The sequence below is a fragment of the Hyperoodon ampullatus genome (genome assembly GCF_949752795.1).
Source record: "Hyperoodon ampullatus genome assembly, chromosome: 18".
In the NCBI taxonomy this organism is placed as follows: Eukaryota; Metazoa; Chordata; class Mammalia; order Artiodactyla; family Ziphiidae; genus Hyperoodon; species Hyperoodon ampullatus.
The window spans coordinates 12,453,950-12,475,411 of NC_136931.1; the positions used below are offsets into that span (position 1 = coordinate 12,453,950).

The following is a 21,462-nucleotide window of genomic DNA, read 5'->3' on the forward strand; positions in this document are numbered from 1 at the left end:
TGTAGGGGCATTAGAGGCTATAGCTCTTTGAGGGTTTTACCATCTGGATATAATATGAGGAGGTGCAGTTCACAAAATATTGTTTTTATCCAAGCTAAGTTTCTTTTAGTTAAAGCATGTGAATTTTCTGGTAATCGCACACATATGTGTCAACAAAGGAAAACACACACAGTTAAAGACGAATTAACCTATCTAATTATATCTATTTCCAGGTGCAATTAGCCCATCCCCCAATTCATTGTGCCTAATTTTTCTGTTTCTCATCTTAAATATCTTGAGCTTATCAGTGTCTGTGGCAAAAGCACATACCATTTTTTTTCTGGTGGCAGTTTATAGTAATGCTGTCTTAAATAACAGAAGAATGATTGGTAGAAGTTATAATGCAATCACTGCTTTAAACCAAAGGTTTTAAGCCACAACCCAGGTTTTATTTTTGCTTTTTTTTAACTGTGTAAACTTTTTGTTAGAAAATATGTCTCTAAGTTCGTATTTCCTCATATAAATGATACAAAGTCTGCCTGTACACGTTATCTTGCAGTTCATACAATCTCTCTATCCCCTTCCATTTTTCCTGTTGAGGAACACATTTCTTTCTGAGCTCATTTCTCTCTAGCTGTTCCCAAGGTAATAGTAGCCAAGAGCACATGAGTCTTGACAGAGATATTCTGTTGTCTTTAAGTCAAGGAATAGAGTATTTGTCGCATTTCCTGCCTTCCAGTTTTTCACAGCTGATGTTTACCAAAAAAAATTTACAGCAGCAAAATTTACAGTTGCCATCTTTTCAGGATTCAATAAATTTTTCCATCACCCATGGTCTAGCCCCATGACAAATCCACATACATATTTTTTTCTTGTTAAAGTCATCACTTCAAAGTAAATAATTTAATAATTGTATCAGATGATTGTATTCAACCAGAGAAGCAGAATCAGTGTGTACGTGGAGATTTATTGCAAGGAACTGGCTTATGTGACTACAGAGAAGCCTTGGCAAGTCTAAAATCCATAAGGCAGATTAGAACTCTTGGGCAAGAGCTGATGCATCTATCAATAGGCAGAATTTCTTCCTCTCAGTGAAGCCTTCACTCAGTCCTTCTGGCCTCTCAGATGATTGACTTAGGCCCACCCAGATTATATAGGATAATCTCCCTTAGTCAAGTGATTATGAACTTTAATCACATCTACAAAATACCTTCACAGAAACTCCGAGTAGGTGAGTGTTTGAGTTACTAGGGTCTGTAGCCTAGCCATACTGACACAAAACTGACCAGGTCTGTCGATACCTTGTCAACCTGGAAACCATACACATCTCCTGAAACCATAAATAATTTCCAAATAAAGATAATAACAAAGTGGTATTTCTGCCTAATATGGTGCAACTATCATGCCTACAAGAGAAACATGCTAGTCCTTTCCCCAAAGAGGATGCAACATCCTTGGCTGATGTGAATACTTCTCTTTTGATGCCCCTTAAATACGGTGATTTAATGTTAACTATTATTAATACATCTTATATTGGATCATCAGGGAATAACAGCAGGAAGAAAGCACAATATTTTGTTAATATTTATACATATTCATAATGCAATCCTCATAATTAGTATATCCTCATTTATGCAAATGGTCACATGGTAATAGCTGGTATTTGTAACTTTTCTTCTGTTAGGGAACCGTTGACCAAAACTGCCCGCCTTGGCCAGGTATGATGATAACCGCTTGCCTGAGTTGTCTCACAATAGGAGGTCCTGATAAAGAAAGAAGTGCAACTAACCAGAATTCAGGAGGGGCCAAAAGAAGGAGGGAGGAGACGATGTGTCCTGCCAACCTCCCAGAAGCCCTCACGCTGAAATCCATCTCGACTGAGAGATGGGTGCGCCACCAGGAAGGACCCTGAGTCAGACGAAGTATGGGTCAATCAAGATGACTGGCCAGAGACAACCTGGAAACTAACCCCATTACCGTAAAACCTGAGACAGTGAGCCACATGGCAGGGCAGTTCCCCTGGGTTCCCTTACCCTACTGCTCTCCACCCAGATGCCCCTTCCCAATAAAGTCTTTTGCTTTGTCAGCATGTGTCTCCTTGGACAATCCATGTCCAAGTGTTAGACAAGAGCCCACTCTCAGGCCCTGGAAGGGGTCCCCCCACTTCCTGCAACACTTCCACTATCAGTTCATATTTCCTTTGTCCTCAGCAACTACTTTGGATGGTTTTAGTTCTTTGCCTTGTCAGTGACCCAAATATATAGATATATATTTTTTATATTTATATTTATATATAAATGTATGTATATCTGTATATATATGATATATACAAACACACACCTATAAGAGTCTGTTCTTATAGAACTACCTCCAGTACCAATGCCAAAAGCTCGGCCTCTGTGCACCAGTGCCAAATTGGATCTCAGAGACAGAGTTTTGGGTGAAGTAGAAAAGAATAGCTTTATTTCTTTGCCAGGCAAAGGGGACCACAGCAGGCTCAGCACTGAAAAACTGAGTGCCCCAACCTGGGAGGATTTGGTGAGGAGTTTTATAGCAATGGTTCAAGGGCGGGGTTGTTAATAAGGATTACGGTGTGTGCAGGGCCTGCACTCCTTTAATCCGGCCTCAGGTGGTCTCTTGAAGAGCTTCCCTGGTTTCTTTAATCTGGAATGAAGAATGCTAACATCTTCGATTCTTGGGGGGGTTGAGTTCTATAAAGAGCTCAAAGATATTATGTGCGTCCCTTAAAGCAGAACCAGGACCCTGCCCCACGGCTGCACTAGTGTTTCTTGGCCGCTCCTCCCTGTCTCTGCATCCCCTTCCTTCCCTGATTAGCAACTGTTTGAAAGACTTCCTTGCCCAGGAGCCCCACAGGGTCCTGCTCGGTTTCAGTACCAACATCTGTATCATTTAGTGTTCAATCAGAGAAACAGAATCAGTAGCGTTCTGAACTCAAGTCACATAGGGAACTTGTGAAATTATATACATACTTGTGTGTGTCCATACATACATACACATACACAAATAAAGACATTTATTAAATGGAAATGGCTTATACAATTGTGGGGACTGGCTAGGCAAGAATGAGATTTCTAGGGCAGGCCCTTTGGAAGGGCAGGCTGAAAGTCTCTGGCAGGAGATGAAGATGCTGTCCATAGGCGTGATTTCTTTTCCTTCAGGAATGCACCCAGATTTGCTCTTAAGACTTTTCGCTGATTGCATCAGCCCCACCCAGATTATCGAGGATAATCTCCTTTACTTAAATCCAACTGATTATATAATTCAATCAATTTATAGACTACCTTCACAGCAACACCTAGATCAGTGTTTTTTTTAATAACTGTGGAATATAGAATAGCCAAGGTAACACATAAACCCTACTAACAATAATGGAAAGATATTTGTTTCAGTAAGGGCTAAGGAAAACAGGGAGCCTACAAAGTGAATAGGAATATCGATCTAATATTAAAATAATATCATCAAGCCAAAATAATTAAGAAACAGGAGTACTAAAAATTATAGAGAACAAAGCATATATTATAATATATATTGATATATACATATGTACTATGTAAAGTAGAAAGCACAGATTCTAAGTCATATTTGGGGAGATATTATAATAGATGCAAAATTAGAATCTGGTAGAATCTGTATTTCCTCTTAACCTGATTACTTCAAGTCTCTTCTAAAAAGTGTTAAATATTTAATGAAGGGATTAAATAGGAGGGTATTTAAGAAATGGGTGGGTCGCTCTAGGTGTTTTATAAATCCTGTGTCTTGCTTAGTTGTCCACTAATCTCTGCAGAATCTGGATACCTCTTCCCAAGATGGATTTGAACAGCACTGCAAGTGGTAAATTCCCATCTGTGTTTTACTCTCTTCTTTGATAATGCCACGTTTGTTTATTTTCCAGAGTTTATAAAAAGTAAAATCCCAATTATCATTAGAGGAATAGATTGTTGAAGCAGGAGCTATTTTGCAGTGATAAGTTGTATCAGGGGATTGATGGATGCTTTGAAGTTAGAGAAAGCAATTTCAAATTTAAGAGACAGCCGTGAGTCCCATATGTGGGTTTTCAGAAGTCTTAAAGTTAACACTTTAAATGGAGAAAAATATATACGGAATACATAATATTTTACGTTTAGTTTATATCTAATAATTTAACATTTTATATTTATTTAAATGTATCTTATCATAAAGTAACAGTTTTGTGTATTGTATTTTATTTATCCTTTTAATGTTTTTCATATTTTACTTATTTCATTTATTTCCATTTATTTTCCTAACTCCTATTTTCTTTGCATGTAATTTTGTGGATTTCTAGTAACTTCTTCCTTTGGTAACTCAGAGATGACAGATTGTCATTTTTTCTATTATATATATATTTGACCTATATGTTTCCAATTTTTTCTTTTGGCCACGCCAGGCTGCTTGTGGGATCTTAGTTCCCCAATCAAGGATTGAACCCAGGCCCTTGGCAGTGAGAGCATGGAGTCCTAACCACCGGACCACCAAGGAATTCCCATGTCTCCAATTTAGAATGACTTTAGGTATATCCCTAAAGTAAAAATACAGAATAATCATTGGATCTACAGACTTTCAACCTGAAATAAGATATATGCTCACCCAGTTTTTAATCCATAAACATATCCTTCATACTTCTCCCCATTTTCTCTTCATCAGACATACTATTACAAAAAGAAACCTGCCAAGGCAAGATTATTTACAACCAGAGTCAAAAGAATACCCTCCAAGCATGGTTTGAACATGACCCTTACCCTGAAAAAGCAAACAGGAAACAACTGGCCAAGGAAACTGGCATTCCAGAATCTAAAATTCAGGTTAGTATCAGGTTTCTATTTCATTATCTGTCAGGTTCAAGGTAAAGAGAAAGGCCAAGCTTAGCACTGGCTTCCCGAAGGTTTTTCCTGTTAAATAATATTTAAAACAAAATAAAAACAAGAATTACCTCTTTTACCAACGGTAGAAAACTGTTACTTCTTTTACCAATTGGTTGGGGGTAATCACTCTTGGAGAAAAGAATATACTGGTTGAGGCTCTCCAATAGGAGATAATTAAATCAACTTTTGAGATTTAGAGAATATAGGAAATTGGATCACTATAATGATATGGTATCAAGTACTGGAATATATACTGCAGAATAATGATTAATATATAATTATGAGGAACCTGTGGGGTAAGCACTCATGTGAATTCCCAATTCTCAAGCTAGTGGGTTTTTTTTTCACTAATATCTGAAATGTGATTCATACACAGGAGTGTATGAAATAAAATCCCATATTGTATCATTTTGAATAGAACTACTGATGTAAAAATAAAAATAAACTGGATTTCTTCAGTCAGCAGAGATAGCTGTAAATAATACAATTATACCAACTGAAACAGTATTGAAATCAATAAAGGTCAATAAAAAAGGTGCTTTCAGAGGAGAAAAATGAGTTCAGATTTTTGTTATCAAAAATAGTCTCCAATAAGTCACTATATATAAGGGCTATAAGGGCATCAGTCTGAGGGGACGCTGGGGAGAAGAAAAGTTCCTCTTTTCTTAATGCATTTGTTTTAGGTGTAGGAAACAGTTTTCCCAAATCCCAGAATAAAGTGCACTTTGGGGGACTATCTAATGATTAGCTGCATGAGAGGTACTAGGCCCATTTGAACTGAGGTGGAGGATGGCAAGTCCAGGAAACAATGTAGGATGAGGTTGGTTCTGCAACTGTGTTCAGTAACTTACTCATTAGTTTTCAGTTTCCACTTGGGCCTAAGACTTCTTATTGGAAAATATTTTTATTAATTAATTTAAAGAATAGATATAACCTTTTAGCACAATGCCTGGGATATGAGTGCTACATCAGATATTGGTTATAATTGACACCCTAATCTTACCATGAATTATCAAATTATCAAAATAAAACACTCAGAAATACTTAGAAAGTACCTTGCAATGCCAACTCCAGTAATGAGGAAACAAGCAGAATACAATTGGTTATGTTAGTGATAATAGTTTTAAAGCAAGATATATGGGGTCCCTAGGAGATTCATTATCTATTGCTGACTATGGGATGAAATAAGCAAAAGGAAGTGTAGGTGAGTTAGCCCTGCTCTTGACTATGGCTAATTCTACTGCCCTACATAATGAAATTCTTTCCTAAGATCAATCCCATATGTATTGTGTATTATGAAATGGTATTCTAATGAAAAGTTGATACAACACAAGGGAGAGAGAGAGAAAGAGAGAGAGAGATTGATTTCCTTTGAGAGAACTATACTGTTTTTCTTAAATCAGGGAAATTTATTTTGGATACCCTGAGGATGACCATACAAGAAATGCTAATTTGAGTTGAGAGCAGATTGTATACCGTCCTGAATTGTATGCTAATAATAGCATCAATCCCAGGATAATACATCGTCTTTCTCTTAGGGATATTATCCCAAGAGCAGTTGATGAATTAGTTTTGTTTAACTGCATTGATATTTGGACTGAGACTGAGTTACATGACTTTCACGTCATCTTTTCCCACTCAGATTTGGTTTAAAAACCACAGAGCAAGACAGAGAAGATTGGGGTTCAGCTCCTCCTTAGGAGAAGACCAAACCCATGGACAGAACCAGCCTCAGCCTTATACTCAAGGTAAGAACCCAGCAGTCCAAATGCAGTTCATCAGTGGGTCCCATTGAGAGGGGAATCAATTCTGCATGTTGTGCCCAAATTCTCCACAAAGAATCCTTAGTTTTGGAGCCAGTTACAGCTTGTTCTGGGTAACCTAAGGTCATCAATATAAGCATGGTCCCACAGTGGCTGGGATAGACAGATTCTGAGCAAGAAAGGCTTTGGACTTTTTGGTCCTGCTGCTCTAAGCAGGGCAACATCCTCCTCTTCTGTCATCTCAGGGGGATTCAGAGGGAGTAAGAGGTCAGCACTATCTTCCCAAGTTTGAGTTTCCAGCTTGAATGCAAAAATGTCCTAAAAACCCTTCTGTCCCTGTGCTCTCTTTTAGAATACTTACCAAAAGGAGCTACACAAGACCACACATCCGTTTCAAGATCTCAATCAAACATTCTAGTTCAAGCCTTCAAGAGGAACCAGTTCTTTGATATTGCAAACAGGAAAACAGTAGCCAAACAGGCATTCCAGAATCGAGAATTCAAGTAAGTTTTATGTCTATGGCAGCAAATATCCCTAACCCATTAAACAATGTTACCCCGAGTGGTTGCTGGAAAACCTTGACTAACCTAGATTACCACGGCAATCAAGGACAAAGGCCTGGGATAGTAAACACCTGGCATTGCAAGTCACATTCCTGCAAAAGGAAGAATTTTCTAATCAAATTGTCAGTGGGGCATCTATTCAGAATCACCAGCAGCAAAACTGTGGGAAAATGTGAAAGTTAATGCCTATTTTGAGAACACTCTTGTTAGGTTTTCTAAAGCTTGGCACTGCTGTCATTTTGGGCCAGACAATTCTTTCTTGGGAGGGGCAGTCCGTGCCAGGTACAGTGTTTTTCAGCATTCCTGGCCTCTACCAACTAGATATCCTGCCCATCTCTCCTTCCCCCACTTTTAACACCCCCCCAAAAAATCTACAAGCATAGTCAAATAGAGGAACAAAAGCACCCTCATTAGTACCTTCTTCTACCTAAGCTATGGGGATAGTGGTTCCGTATACATTCAACACTCATGACTAGGAAGCATGTTCATAGGTCTATCAGCACAATGACCCTCATAAACACTTATCTGTGTTTATTAATCCTTTTTCAGATTTATACACGTTTACAAGGTATGTATTCCTGTGCAAACACTGATTAATAGGAGGAAAATGTCAACCTCGTCAAGAGACCTTGTTCCCTGATCCATCGTTGAAATTGAAGGGTGGATCCTATAGCATATGCCTTTTTAGCCAGAGTTTCAATTCATCTATAGTTGATTGCTGAATGTGCTATGACCTAAATCTATGTGTTTGTATGTATGTATATGTATACATATACATACATACACACACACATATACACACACATACTTGTGCATATGCATATATATACGTGTCCACACACATATGTACATATATACACATACTGAACACATGAACAAGGGCAATTAATTTCATACACACACACACACACACACACACACACACACACACACACCCCTCTTGAGATTTGGGCCTATATAATAGGCCCTTTGCTTTACACAGTTTGAGAACAGAGCCAGAATCGCTTGTCTTATGATGTCCATGTCTCAGTTTTTCTCACGGAGATGTGGTTTCAGGACCCAAGATCTCTGTACCCTGGGCAGAGCAGAAGTGAGCCTGTGAATTCCTTGGTAGATGGCCCAAGTGGGAGACCTGGTCTGACAGCTCAGCAGCACGAAACTGACCTATGTACTCTCCCAAGCAGATCTCATCATTTTGCTTCCTCCAGTTCTTTCAGCAGGAGCCAACCATTTCTACCTGTTCTTCTCCCATCCCACGTATCCTCTGTCCCTTGTGTGATCCAAGGACAAAGTGTCATGATGCAGCCCATGCAGGCTGTGCAGAGAGGAGAGAACTCTCCCTCTACTCTAACACTTGGGAATTATGTGCCAGTACTGCTGACTACAGGAGGAGACCCAGATACTCAGTATCCTTTCTGGCCCCAATACCAAGAAGAATGCCAGGATCACCAAGAACAGACTGACATGGCAGTACTGCCGTTGGAAGACTATTCTCAGCCTCAAGCTGCGCACAAAAAACAACCACTACAGGATCTGAGCCAGGTGGACATATCTTACTTTCTGCAGTGGTGGGATGAGTGCTGCCAAGCTCTGATTGCAGAGTGGGATCCTCAAAAAGGGACCCACTGAGACAGACTGGTGGCCACAGCACACAGAGTCAGCTGGAGAACCATCTCATGCCCTCAGCCAACCGCACCAGCAATATATAGAAACCTCAAGAAGCCTTTAGTTCAACTCCTGCCATCCACAGATTGTCAGTAAAAAGTATAAACTTTTTTGAATCCTGATCCACAGGAAGAGGACCCTCCAGGATTTTCAGGCTCTTCTGAACACTTTGCAAAGCTCACCAGGGCTTGAGCTTCAGGAGGAAGAAAGCATTCTGAACCTGACCCAGTCCTCCTTTCTTTTGATGCAGATCACAGCAATTTAAAGAACAATGAATAAGGAGGTCATCCTGTCAGAGGCAAAACTAAAGCAGGGGGAAGGAAAAACTAGTTGGAAACCCACATGGAGGTTGTTTTTCTTGTGGGCTGTGGTTATCTTCTATAGTCCACTAAGTGAAGGATTGTTTCCAAGCTCCACACTGCCTATGGCAGCACCATGGGCACTAGGTGGTGGACATGTCTGCTGAATTCTTCCAGAAAAAAAGTATTTTACTCACGAATATGACCTTCTCTCTTTAATCACCACGTCCTCCACAGTCTGGAAAACCCACAAACTGTAACCTAACTCAGGTGAGAATAGATCTCTGAGGGACATATTAGAACTTCTTTCCCTCCTGGCATCATGAGAGGGCAAACTTGAAATTAGTTCATTGTGTAGAAAATGAAGGGATGCTGTACTTCCTGATGATGTGAGCTCATAAAAATGAGCTTTTCCCCAAAGCTCCGAGGGTTTAAACTGGGAACTAGATACTACCTCAGCATCCATCATTACGGGAATGATTAAATGGATTAGGACAAATCCATAATACTGAGTAATCTTCACTTAGAAGTGTATTTTTACTTTGACTATTTAAAACATACAAAAAATTACAAGGAAATTATAATAGCAATACCATATCATCACTGAATATAGTCTAATGATGCTAATATTTCCACTTTTTTAGTTTTTTGTATATATTTGCATATATGTATATATATATATATGTCCATAATATTTCTCCTCTTATTATATATACATTATACGTTCATCTAAAACCTGGGATAATCATTCTCATTCTCAGTCTTCCCCCTTCTTTTGAAAAGGTAAATTCTGAAAACAGATTTTGGTATATGTGGGTTTACCTTGGCAATAAAAATGTCTTTAAAAAATATCACTTCTTTGTTCATTTTATCAATTTGCTTTCTGTTTTGTCATATTTGCTTTGTTTACTTTCCATATGAAGGTGTTGAAAGAAGATCAGTACGCATACATCTAGTTCTACAAAGATACCAGTTTTGCACAAATATAGTCATGAGGTGGACATCCTTCTGGTATCTGGGTGCGTTACATGCAAGAGTTCTCTAGATGTTTATACACTGAAGCACAAGTGCCAGAATATTCCAACATCAGTATTTACGGCCAAATAACACTCAGCACAAGTTATTTTTCCTAATATGAGCTGTATCTTCATTAACCACTTAGGGAAATAAAACTCACATGCATATGTGCAGGTATTAGTGGCACAAATCTACAAAAAAAAATCTGATATGTTTAACAGTGTTGATACCATGCTTAGTTTGATTTTTAAATTGCTCCCCAACATGATTCTCATGTGGTCAGAGATGAGAGGTCCTAGTATCTTTCCTGTACTTCAAACACATATGTGGACAGAGTTCTCCAACTTATGAAAACAAGTCTGATTATTTGTGAAGGGAAAACTATACATTTGTGTCTACAGTCTACTTCATTTATATGCATATCTGTATCTCCATGTTTATATGTATGGATCTATGTAAATATATTATCTATTGTTCATCTACATTGTCTCTACAGCTCCCCTCCATACTCTTCTCTATGCCTATCTCTATATCTACATGTCTAACTATAGCCTCTGGAGGGAGACAGATGGGATGACCTTCTCTAGACAAATAGGTAAATTTTCACTTCTGAAGCAAGCAGTGGGATTAAGTCTCTAGAGAAAAAGGTAAGGAACAGTATCTGACCAAGAGAACCACAATGACCAGTTCAGAATCTCCTGTGAGTCAAATGTCCCTTTCATGGATTGGGTGACCAGACATCCTATTCTTATAACAGATTGAGGTGACCAGGAATGTGCACTGGGCTCATAGCCAGTGGAGGCCTGAAAGGTTGTCATGGTCGAGGCCTCTACAGCCTGAAAGCAGGGCTGAGAACATGGATCCTGCAGGGTTTTGGCACAGGGTGGCAAGTCCAGTGGACCTTGCTCGGTGCCCAGGGCTGGAGCATCTGATTGCCCCATTCCAGCTCTGCCTCCGATAAAAGGCACCTGCCCTCTTCCTAGAGGCCCCTTGGGTCCCAACAACCTGGTCCCTTAGTTCTTGGACCCCTCGGGGCTGAAAACCTTTGGACGGGAGGGGCCGTGGATGAGGTCATGCATCTCGTAGGGCAGTCCTGGTCCAGGTTGTGTCCACTGTTTGGGTGATGGCCGAAGTGCAGACTTCACCTCTGGAGCAGAAATCACTGTATATCCTCTGGAGGGGGCATTGGGGATTTAGTCACTAGCTATGCTGCCTGCTCCTGGGTAGAATATTCTTGCTCCTGAAGAAGGTGACTCGTCCGTACAATGGAAGTTCTTAGCAGACCCTAAACTCCCTGGCTTTTATTTGGGTATACACCCTCCCCTTTCAGGCCACATTCCCAGGGGAGGATACACAATCCGCAGCCCAAGGAGTATAGATCTTAATTACTCTAAGTCAATTTCATTTACCCTGCAGAGAGGTGGAGTTAGGAAGGGGCACGTGTCACAATTCTGGCCAGTGAGATGTCTATGAGGGGCTTCTGAGAAAGGCTGCCCACCAATAAAGGAGACACTTAGGAGGAAACCCTCCCTCTTCAGCTGTTGGAGCTGTAGCTGCCACCTTTCAACCACAAGGGGAGCAGCTGACAGGACACGTTAAGGATGGCAGAGCAGAAAACTAGAACCTTAAAGCCACCCAACCTCAGGGCTTCTTGTTATGTATACAAAATATAAATCCCCTTATTTATTAAAGTCCTTTAGAGTTAGGTTTTCTGTTACGTTCAATGAAATACACCTTATTGCTATAGCCAGGTAGGCATGTGATTCAGCCAAAAGCATTAGTTCAAAAGCAAGAGAATCAGAACAATTCAAACAGCAGCTTCAACTTTTAAAACTCAACTGCACCCACTTAAGTGGAATAGGGAACAGAGGAAAATAATGAATAGCCTCACTGTTGCAGAGAAAGAGAAGACAAAATGTTTCTGCCACTAATGAAGTTATGGAGGTTATTTAAGGTCTAGAAAAATTTCAAAAGCTGGAGTAAGGGGGAGCCAAGGGGGAATAGTGAGGAAGGCCTAGAACTCAAGAGCTAAAATGAGTAAGAAATAACGTATCCCACATCATAAGCAGAAAAGAAAAGCCAAACTCATGAAGTCAAGGAAAGAAAACCCAAAGAACAAGAATCTGGCAGCACAAAGCAGAAGTATCTCAATTCAAGACTTGAACTGCTGGTCTCTGGAGTAGATACAGCCATAGCTCAATGCCATTAACCATTAAGATCCAACTCATTTTCCTTGCTTAGTTTTGTGCTCCCCAAAATACTCCTGATAATTTGTTTCCCCACATATATCCCAGCCCAAGAGATGAAATGACCAGAGAAATTACAAAACCAGATATATGAAAATTACTGGTTTATAATGAGCACTAGAAGTTGTGTGTGTTTTGATTTAAACATGTCTTCTGGGAGTCTGGGTATAATAAATCAGACCCTTTTGCACATGACTGACAAAACTGGAATTTCTACCTCTGTAAAGCCAATAGGCTGTGGTAACTTTATTGAGATACAGACATGCTAGATGACATTTCCATTTCATATCTAAAGCAATGATTTTCAACCACCCTAGAGTCACCTCACAATGGAAGAGAACCCATTTTAAACAAATATCCACCACCCAACCCCTCCCAAGCCCCATTTAAGAATCACTACTGTAGGGACTTCCCTGGTGGTCCAAAGGTTAAGACTCCATGCTTCCACTGCAGGGGGAGCGGGTTCGATCCCTGATCAAGGAACTATGATCCCGCATGCCGTGCAACACAGCCAAAAAAAAAGAATCACTACTGTAGTGAGCTACGTTTACTGCTGGGTGTGTGTTGTATCCTTCCAACATTCTAAGGAGGAGGAAAAGGTTAAATGCTTTGCTTTAGGCTGGGTTCTCCCAGAAGCAGACTCTAAGGGAAAAATGTGAATTTAACTGATGATTCCAGGATGCACTAGTAGGGAAGTGGGTATGTAAAATAAGAGGAGGTCTATGCAGGTGCATTCATACCACTGTGGGCAACTATGCTTTCTTCTACTGGTGGCCTCGGATGGTATGGAAACCATTGCTTCACTCAAGGGGTAACTCAAATATTCAGTTGTCATTTCTCTGGTGAGCAAGGAAGCTAGGTATGCATCCTCTGATTCCTATTCACCATTAGCTGAAAGCTGCTCTCAGGGGCGTTAACTCCACAGCACTTCAAGCAGAGAGAAAGCCTCAGGAAGGTACTTGCAGTAGGACTCCTGTTGGTGGCAAGTACTGGAATGGTGAGTGCTCAGGCATTTGGGACAGGCACTGACACCTTCTGTTACACACCGGATGGCTCCTTATTGGCTTCACTTCCCTTTTGACTCTCAGCGGTTCACCTTGTTATGCCATCTTTCACAGTCCCTGACACAGATCTTCTCTTTGCTCGACCCAGAAGAAACAGTTTCTTTCTAATAACCCATTAGTCTTAAATGGAACTCTTTATTGGTTCTAATTACTAAGAGCCAAAAATGTTAGTTCCTTTATGGTTTTTATACCTAAAAGGTTTTGTGAATACAATCAAAGAAAACACTTTGTGGAGACTCAAATACAAAGTTCTATTTATTTTCAATAATGAAATCAACACAACGAAGAGGAATTAATCCTCTAATTTTTAAATCTAACACTATTCTTAGCACAAAACTATCCTCAATAAATAAAAACACATTACTAGTAACCAAGTAAGACTTTTCCCAAGACTCTCTAAATTTTTGTTTGTGTTTTAAACAAAACTGGATGCTAGGTAAAGAAACACATGCTAGAGACTTAACTGACACAGACTTGAAGAAAAGAACAGCCAACAAACAGGCTCCCCAAATATAAGTTGGCAAAAGGAATATGGGGTTTTCAAAGCAGCCCAGAAATCAGAGTTCACTGGGGGATGCAAGGGTTTGGGACAGTCCATGTTCAAAGGCCTTGTAATTAAATCTTTCCACATTCCCAGATTCTTGATTTGGAATCTACCATTCTTGATGTGGAATCTATCATAATCTAGAGAAGCTTCTGCCAAAGGATAGGAGGCTCTTTATTTATGCTTTCTGAAAAGACCCATCTAATTTTCCGCCTTTGACTTTGTCACTAGCTCCTCTCACCAATACAGCAGGGATTCCATTCCAGAAAGCTGTTATTACTATGTAAACCAACCTCTCTGTTTTTGATTTTCCTTTTACAAACACATTGTTACTGCCAGGAACGGCTCTAAATATATCCAATTTCTTTTATTTTCATCCTCCAACTTTGCTTGGCTACAAAATCTAGGACTCACAGAGCAACAATAGCATTGGTCAAAAGATGAGTGTCAGTTCCAATGTAAAAATCTCTGAAGCTCAATAGTCACAAAAAAAATTTTTTAATGCCTTATCTGCCAAACCTTTTTTTTTCATTATCTTGCCAATTATTTCTTTCGGAATTCAATCCTCCGAGCTACATTCTGAGCACCAAATTTTTTGACCAGTGCATCTCGGGTACCCTCATCATCTTTTTGCAAATCTAAGTCATCCTGTCGGGACCAAATGGGATACCCATCAGCCCTCTGACCAGACTCTAAAAAGGAGGAAGTAGCCTCCAGCTCACCACTATTTTTTAGGAAGGCCTGTGTAACTGTTGACAGATCCAAGTTAAACTTTTCCATTAACTGCCGGATGATCTTAATGGCAGCTCCCACCTCTGGTGCGGAAACTTTTTCTTCTTCTTCTTCCTCATCAGGCTGTGTTTCTGAATCTTCCTCAGGTGTGGGTGGATCATCATCACACATTGTTATATGTATTTCAAAATCAGGGCTCTCATCCACCTAGAGAAAGTGATGAATATGACCAGTTCCTAATTACCAAGTCATGAATACTTACTCTTAAAATATCTGGTCTCTCCCAGCTACCACTTCCTTGCCCTTTTCACCCCAATCACACTGGACTTCCTTCAGTTCCTCTTATGTGCTATGTTCCTTCTTACATTTACTCATGTTGAATGTGTGCATACGTGTATGTATGTGTATATATATATGTATGTATATGATAGGGTAAGGAGAAGTGTGAGTGTGGATGGGGGGTATATATATGTGTGTGTGTGTGTGTGTGTGTATGCATGTGTACATATGTACGTACGTGTATGTATATGGTATTCCAACAGAACATTAGAAGCTACACTTAATGTAAAAAATAAATGTTATGTGCATACACATATATGTATACACATGTATGCACTAGATTATTTGTTAAAAATTTGACTTCACTCTCAGATTGTAAGCTCCATAGGGCAGGAAATGTTATGTTTTGCTCACCACTACATCCCCAGTGCCTACCAATGCCTTCACATGGTAAGTACTCAAAAAACATTGCTGTATGAATATATTAGGCTCTCCACACTACACTACATTTAGGCACATTACAAAGCGTGTTATGTGAGAGGAGACCTATGTAGGCCATGTTTGAGAGATGTTGAGAGTATCTGAAAGTTTACAGAAAATGAACCAACTTTAAATTAAATGAACTTCAAATTATTTTCCTGTTTTAGACTGACGCATAACCATTTTTCTTAGTGTTAGTAAGAAAAGTTCATTAATAAGGTCCTTTTTCTTAGAGAAGATATGCACATATAATTTGGATTTTTTTATTACTCATGATTTTATGGTTGCCTTTCTCTATAACTATGATTAAATATGGGATTCCAACAAAGTTTTAGAACTTAACTGAATATGGAAGAGCTAAAAAATTCTCAAAAAGCTCTAAGTATACAAAGAGCTAAAATTGCTTGATAAAAAATTAACCTCTTTAAAAAATTACTTTTACCTGAGAAGAATAAAAACATTTTTAAAAATCCGCAATCTTAACTTAGAAAAACTTACAGATGAAAGTACTCAAAGTAAGATGCTTTATACTGCTTAAAAATAATTCTCCCCCATCTTCCTCCCTCCCCTCCTCCTTAAATCATCCTACCAAAAACTAAAAGTACATGCCCACAACGTTGATCAGTCTCACCTTCCATTTTCCTCCTCCATCTTGAACTTCTCTCTTACCTTTCTGGGCCTCAGGTGTATAAAAAGAACAGATGGGAAGACCAATTTCAAAGGAGGAGAACAGACGTAGGAAAAAAACATGAGTTAAATCTAGTTAACATACCACAATCTCCTCAAACTCCCGGGTGGCTTCTACAAGCATCTTTTTGACTGCTTCTTCATTCTCCTTGATCTCTTCCTTTTCAAATTCTTCTTCAGGCAAGTCTGGAGTTCTCTTATTCTGTGGTTCTATTAAACAGAACAGCACCAGATTAGAATTAGCCTTTTTTACAGAAACCAAAAATATAGTAAATGCTCTGTGAGCTCTGGGCCAGAAGTGAGTCTGCACTTTTTTCCTATTAGAAAATATCTGTTTTTGATCAGAAGGGTAAGAAAAACATGACATGCATGTTCAATAATATCTACTCTTGGTTCTGAAAAGTTGTACCATAAAAATGGTGATAATTTTCCTAGGTTCTGATACGTAAAGTAAAAATACTCTTCAAGCTTAATTCATTTTTCGGTTTGTATTTATAGATCTTGCGAATTAACAAAACTGTGCCATAAATTGGGTTCTCTGGGAAGTAGGTTCCGAGATGGAGATTAACATGTAAGGTGTTGATTAGGGAGTGTTCACTGGGCAGAAAGAAGCTGAGCTGTCAGAGTTCCAACAAGGCAGCAACTGAAACCATGTAGAAGTCTGGAGCTAGGAAGGCCCTACAGAGTTGACCAAGTTGGGGCAAGGGAGCCAAGATGTTATTATAACCCCGCATAGATTAGTCATTGGATGCTAGCCTAGAATGACAGAACCTTGGGTAAGGCAGTTCTCCCAGGGGAAGACAGATCTGGGGGGGTCTACCACAATCCACCACATACCATCTACAGAAAGGACAGCCTCCTAAAGCTAAACATCCTTCTATTTCCCTTTTACTCTTTGTTCTCTGAGGACTTAACTCTGCTATTTTCCACTTAACAAAGACTGACTACTAAGGGGCAACACGAGAGAGTTTTTTTGTGATGGAATTGTTCTGTATTCTGATTTTGGTGGTTACATCACCATCTGTACATGTGTTAAAACACCTAACTGGAAAACTGTATGGCAGTTTCTTAAAATATTAAACATATAATTACCATATGATCCAGCAATTCCACTTTTGAGAATACACCAAAAAAAAAAAAAAAAAAAAGCAGGGTCTCAAACAGGTATTAGTAACCCACACCACAGCAGCATTATTCACAATATCCAAGACGTGGAAACACTAGGAACAAAATTCTCACACATGTTGCAACATGGGTTGGTGTTTAATGGGTACAAATTTCAGTTTTGGAAGACGAAAGTGTTCTAGAGATGGATGGTGGTGATGACTGCATCACAATGTGAACATACTTAGTGCTACTGAACTGAACACTTAAAAACAGCTAAAATGGTATATTTTATCTAATGTATGTTCTACCACAATAAAAAAAATTTAATACATAACTGTACACCAAAATAAGTCAATTTTATTTTACATAAAATTTTAAAAAGAAGCCTTATATTTTAGAGATACATACGGAAACAGATAAAATGGGATAATGCCTGGCACTGGCTTCAAAATAATCCCAGAAGTCAGGATGAAAGGTGTAGATGAAAAAACTGGCCACAAACTATAATCAGGTGAAGCTGGGTGATGGGTACGTGCATTATACTATTCTCTTTCTACTTCTGTAAATGTTTGAAATTTTCCATAATAAAAAGTGTAAACAAATTATGGCTCACATAATGAAACACAATGCAATGAACAAGAAAGGAATGAAGCAAACAATGCGCAGACACACAAAAGCTTCAAGATTAAGTTAAAAAAAGAAAGCAAACTGCAGAACAAACTTCTGTCTAGTGTTACTATGAGCAAAAAGGACACAAACGGGACAACAGTGGTTGCCTCTGGGAGAGGAAGCGGGGGAAGGGGTATGGAGCAGTGAGACTCGCTTTTCACTATGTACTCTTTTACACTTGGAGTATATCTGTAGGATAAATTCCTAGAGGCAATATTACCATGTTTAAGGGAACATGTATTTTAAATGTTGTCAGATGGTGTCAAAATTCCTTCCAAAGAAATTGTACCGATGTCCTTCTATTAATAATGTAGGAGTGTACTTGTTTTCATATACCTCGTTAACTCTGGGTATTACCCATTTTGTTAGTTATTGCCAACCTAACAGATAAAATACGACATTGCCTTGCTCTGATCTACTTTTCTAAAAAACACACACTTATTTCAGTTTCCATGGGCAGAAGTCCAGGCATGGCTTGTACTGGTCCTCTGCTCAGGGTGTAATTTTTTGTTTGTTTGTGAGGCTGCGCCTTATGGCATGGCGGGGTGGGGAATCTTAGTTCCCTGACCAGGAATCGAACCGTGCCCCCTGCAGTGGAAGCACGGAGTCTTAACCACTGGACAGCCAAGGAAGTCCCCTCAGGGTCTAATTTATTTGTATTCAGTAACAATATTTCTGCATTTGTTTATTTGCCATTTATCTATTTCCTTTTCTGGAAACTTCCTGTTCCATTTCCTTTGCTCATTTTTCTACTAGTTTTTCTTTTACTTACTAACTCCTGCAAGCTCTTTGGACATTAAGGAAACTCACTCTGTTGCAACGTATTGGAAATATTTTTCCAGTCTGCCCTCTGACTTTATTTATCATGAGAAGCTTTAAATTTTAAGTAATCAAATATATGAAGTTTTTTCTTAGTCTTCCTGGTTTCAGAACTATCAACATGTAACTATTAAAAGGGATACTCAGGGACTTCCCTACTGGCGCAGTGGCTAAGAATCCGCCTGCCAATGCAGCGGACACGGGTTCAAGCCCTGGTCGGGGAACATCCCACATGCCGCAGCAATGAGAAGCCCGCGCACGGCAGTGAAGAGTAGCCCCCGCTCTCCGCAACTAGAGAAAGCCCGCGTGCAGCAACAAAGACCCAACGCAGCCAAAAGCAAATAATAAAATAAAATAATTAAAAATAAACAAATAAAATTTTAAAATAAAAAGGATACTCGGGAATTCCCTGGCAGTCCAGTGGTTAAGACTCTGTGCTTTCATTGCCATGGTCCTGGGTTTGACCCCTGGTCGGGGAACCCTGCAAGCCGCGGCCAAAAAAAAAACCCCACAAAAAACAAAAAAGGATACTCATCCACATTTTCTCCTGGTCATTTTATGATTTTAATTTTTACATTTAAATGCCTGAATATCAAAACACTGAGTAGGGTGAATCCAGCTTAATTTTGTCCCAAGTTCCAATTGGTCTACCAGCCATCTCCACACCACTGATTTAAAATCAGGGCCCTACAAGATCTCCTTCACCCATACACACAGCTCAGTCTCTCCAAGAATTCTCCCTTTTGCTTCCTCCATCCCAGCCACACAGGTCTCTGTTGCTCCAAGAACACACCAGCTATACTCCACCTCAGGGCCTTTGTACTTAACACTCCCTAAGCCTGAAACACTCTTTCTCAGATAACCAACTGCTGAGTTCTTTCATTTCCTCTGGTCTCTGCTCAAGCATCAGCTTACAATAGTGACCTTCCCTTCTCACCCTGTAGAAAACAACCTCCTCTCCGGCCCTTACGCTGATTTATTTTTTTCTGTAGCACTTCCCGCTGCCCAGCTAGCATTTTAAACTCCATGACTGAAGGGAGTTTTATTTACTGTTATATCCCAGCAGGATAAATGTCTGGCACTCAAGTATCTGCTGAATGAATGAATCTCAAATGTCACTTTTACCAAAAACAAAATTCCTACTAAGCATATTGAATAGGATTAACAGATTTTGCCTCCCCAGATTTCAAATGTTATGCGGAATAGCCACATAAGGAAAGAGAAGCTGGGGAAGCAGCATGATTCTTTAAACAAAAGGGTCTGTCAGTTTACGCTGTCAATACCCGTTTTATCAGAAGTGAAGCATCTCAACAGCTATGCACTGTGTCCTAACCGGCTCTGAATCCCAATATTCTGTTCAACTGCGTTAGAAATACACTTCACCCGAGCGAAACGTGGAAGCGACTTCCCACTGAGAACCTTCTTATGTGAATATGCAGTCATTTAAGCCAAGAAATTAAAATAAGCTGGTCTGGCAAGCATGGCTTTAAAACGTCTTATACTGAATGTACCTGAACACAGAAGAACTATTTTTTAAAACGAGTCTGGGAAATCTCTTAAAAGATACCCAAGAAGCTGGTTCCCCGTTGTCTCTGGGGGGAAAAAACTAGGTAGCTGGTGGGAAAGGAAAGGGGGGAGAATTTTCCACATACTCCTTCTGCACCTTTTGAATATCGGACCATGCCAATACCCCAGTTATTGGAAAAGTGAATTAAGAGAGACCTTAGAAAATGGCGCAATTTTACCGGGATGTCAAAGGCGGGGGGAGGAGGGGGCTGGACGATGTTCCCCAAGATGCCAACATGGACGCCCAACAGAAGGGGAAAGAGGCCGACGCCCCCGCCCCCGCCTCACACAGGGGACAGCAGAGGGCTCGCGCGTTCGCAGCAAGCCTCACCCCCGCTATCAGCATCCTCGGGGTCTTGCCCAGCTTTCCGCTTGAGTTTCTGGGAGGAGGGGCTCACTGGGGACTCCCCCAACAGGTACTTATGCTCCTGGCCCCGCAGGCGCTTGAGGTAGCGGTCCTTCATGGACTGCCACGAGTGCTGGGTGAGCGAGCTCTTCTCCATCGCTTTCCACAAGGCGTTGCCGGTGACGGAGGTGGGCGAGCGGGCATGTTCCTTCACGTAGGTCAAGATGGCCACGTCGTCCGCGTCCGTGAAGACGATCCGCCTCGCGTGCGGCTGCAGCTCGGGCTCCGCGGCGGCGGCGCCCCCAGCCTGAGCCCCGGGCTTCGTCTCTGGGGCCTGGTCGGTCCCTGGAGCCGGGCCCAACCGGTAGGCCTCCAGCTCGAGCCTCTCGTTGCGCTCCACGCAGTCCAGGATGTACTGCGTGGAGATGAAGTCGCCCGAGGCCTCGGCCGCCGCCTCCCCGGGCTGAGCCAGCAGCACGGCCCCGGGCTCCTGCACGCGACACAAGGTGCCGCCGCCGTGCAGGATGAGCGACGAGAGCCGGCGCTTCGCCGGGCTGGGACGCACGTAGAAGGACATGGAGCTGCCATCCTCCCTCACGAACAGAGTCGAGGAATGGGTTGGCCCATTGGGGTCTTTGCCCAAATCCATCGCCTCAGCCATAGCTCACGCCGAGCACCAGAAGAAGGTGCCGTCTTGCCAGCGCGCGGCGCACAGGGCCCCAGAGCCTGAGGTAGC

The 21,462-nt window shown here is 40.7% G+C and overlaps 1 protein-coding gene across 1 annotated transcript; it reads right to left on the bottom strand.

Annotated features, from left to right (window-relative positions):
- Positions 1-13,734: 13,734 nt before the first annotated feature.
- TERF2IP (TERF2 interacting protein) lies at positions 13,735-21,387 on the bottom strand (the record flags this gene model as incomplete). Its single annotated transcript, XM_079723330.1, has 3 exons — positions 13,735-14,980; positions 16,305-16,429; positions 20,712-21,387. 3 exons carry the CDS (start codon positions 21,385-21,387, stop codon positions 14,585-14,587), a joined length of 1,197 nt encoding a protein of 398 aa, XP_079579456.1. The 3' UTR covers positions 13,735-14,584.
- Between the last annotated feature and the right edge of the window lie 75 nt (positions 21,388-21,462).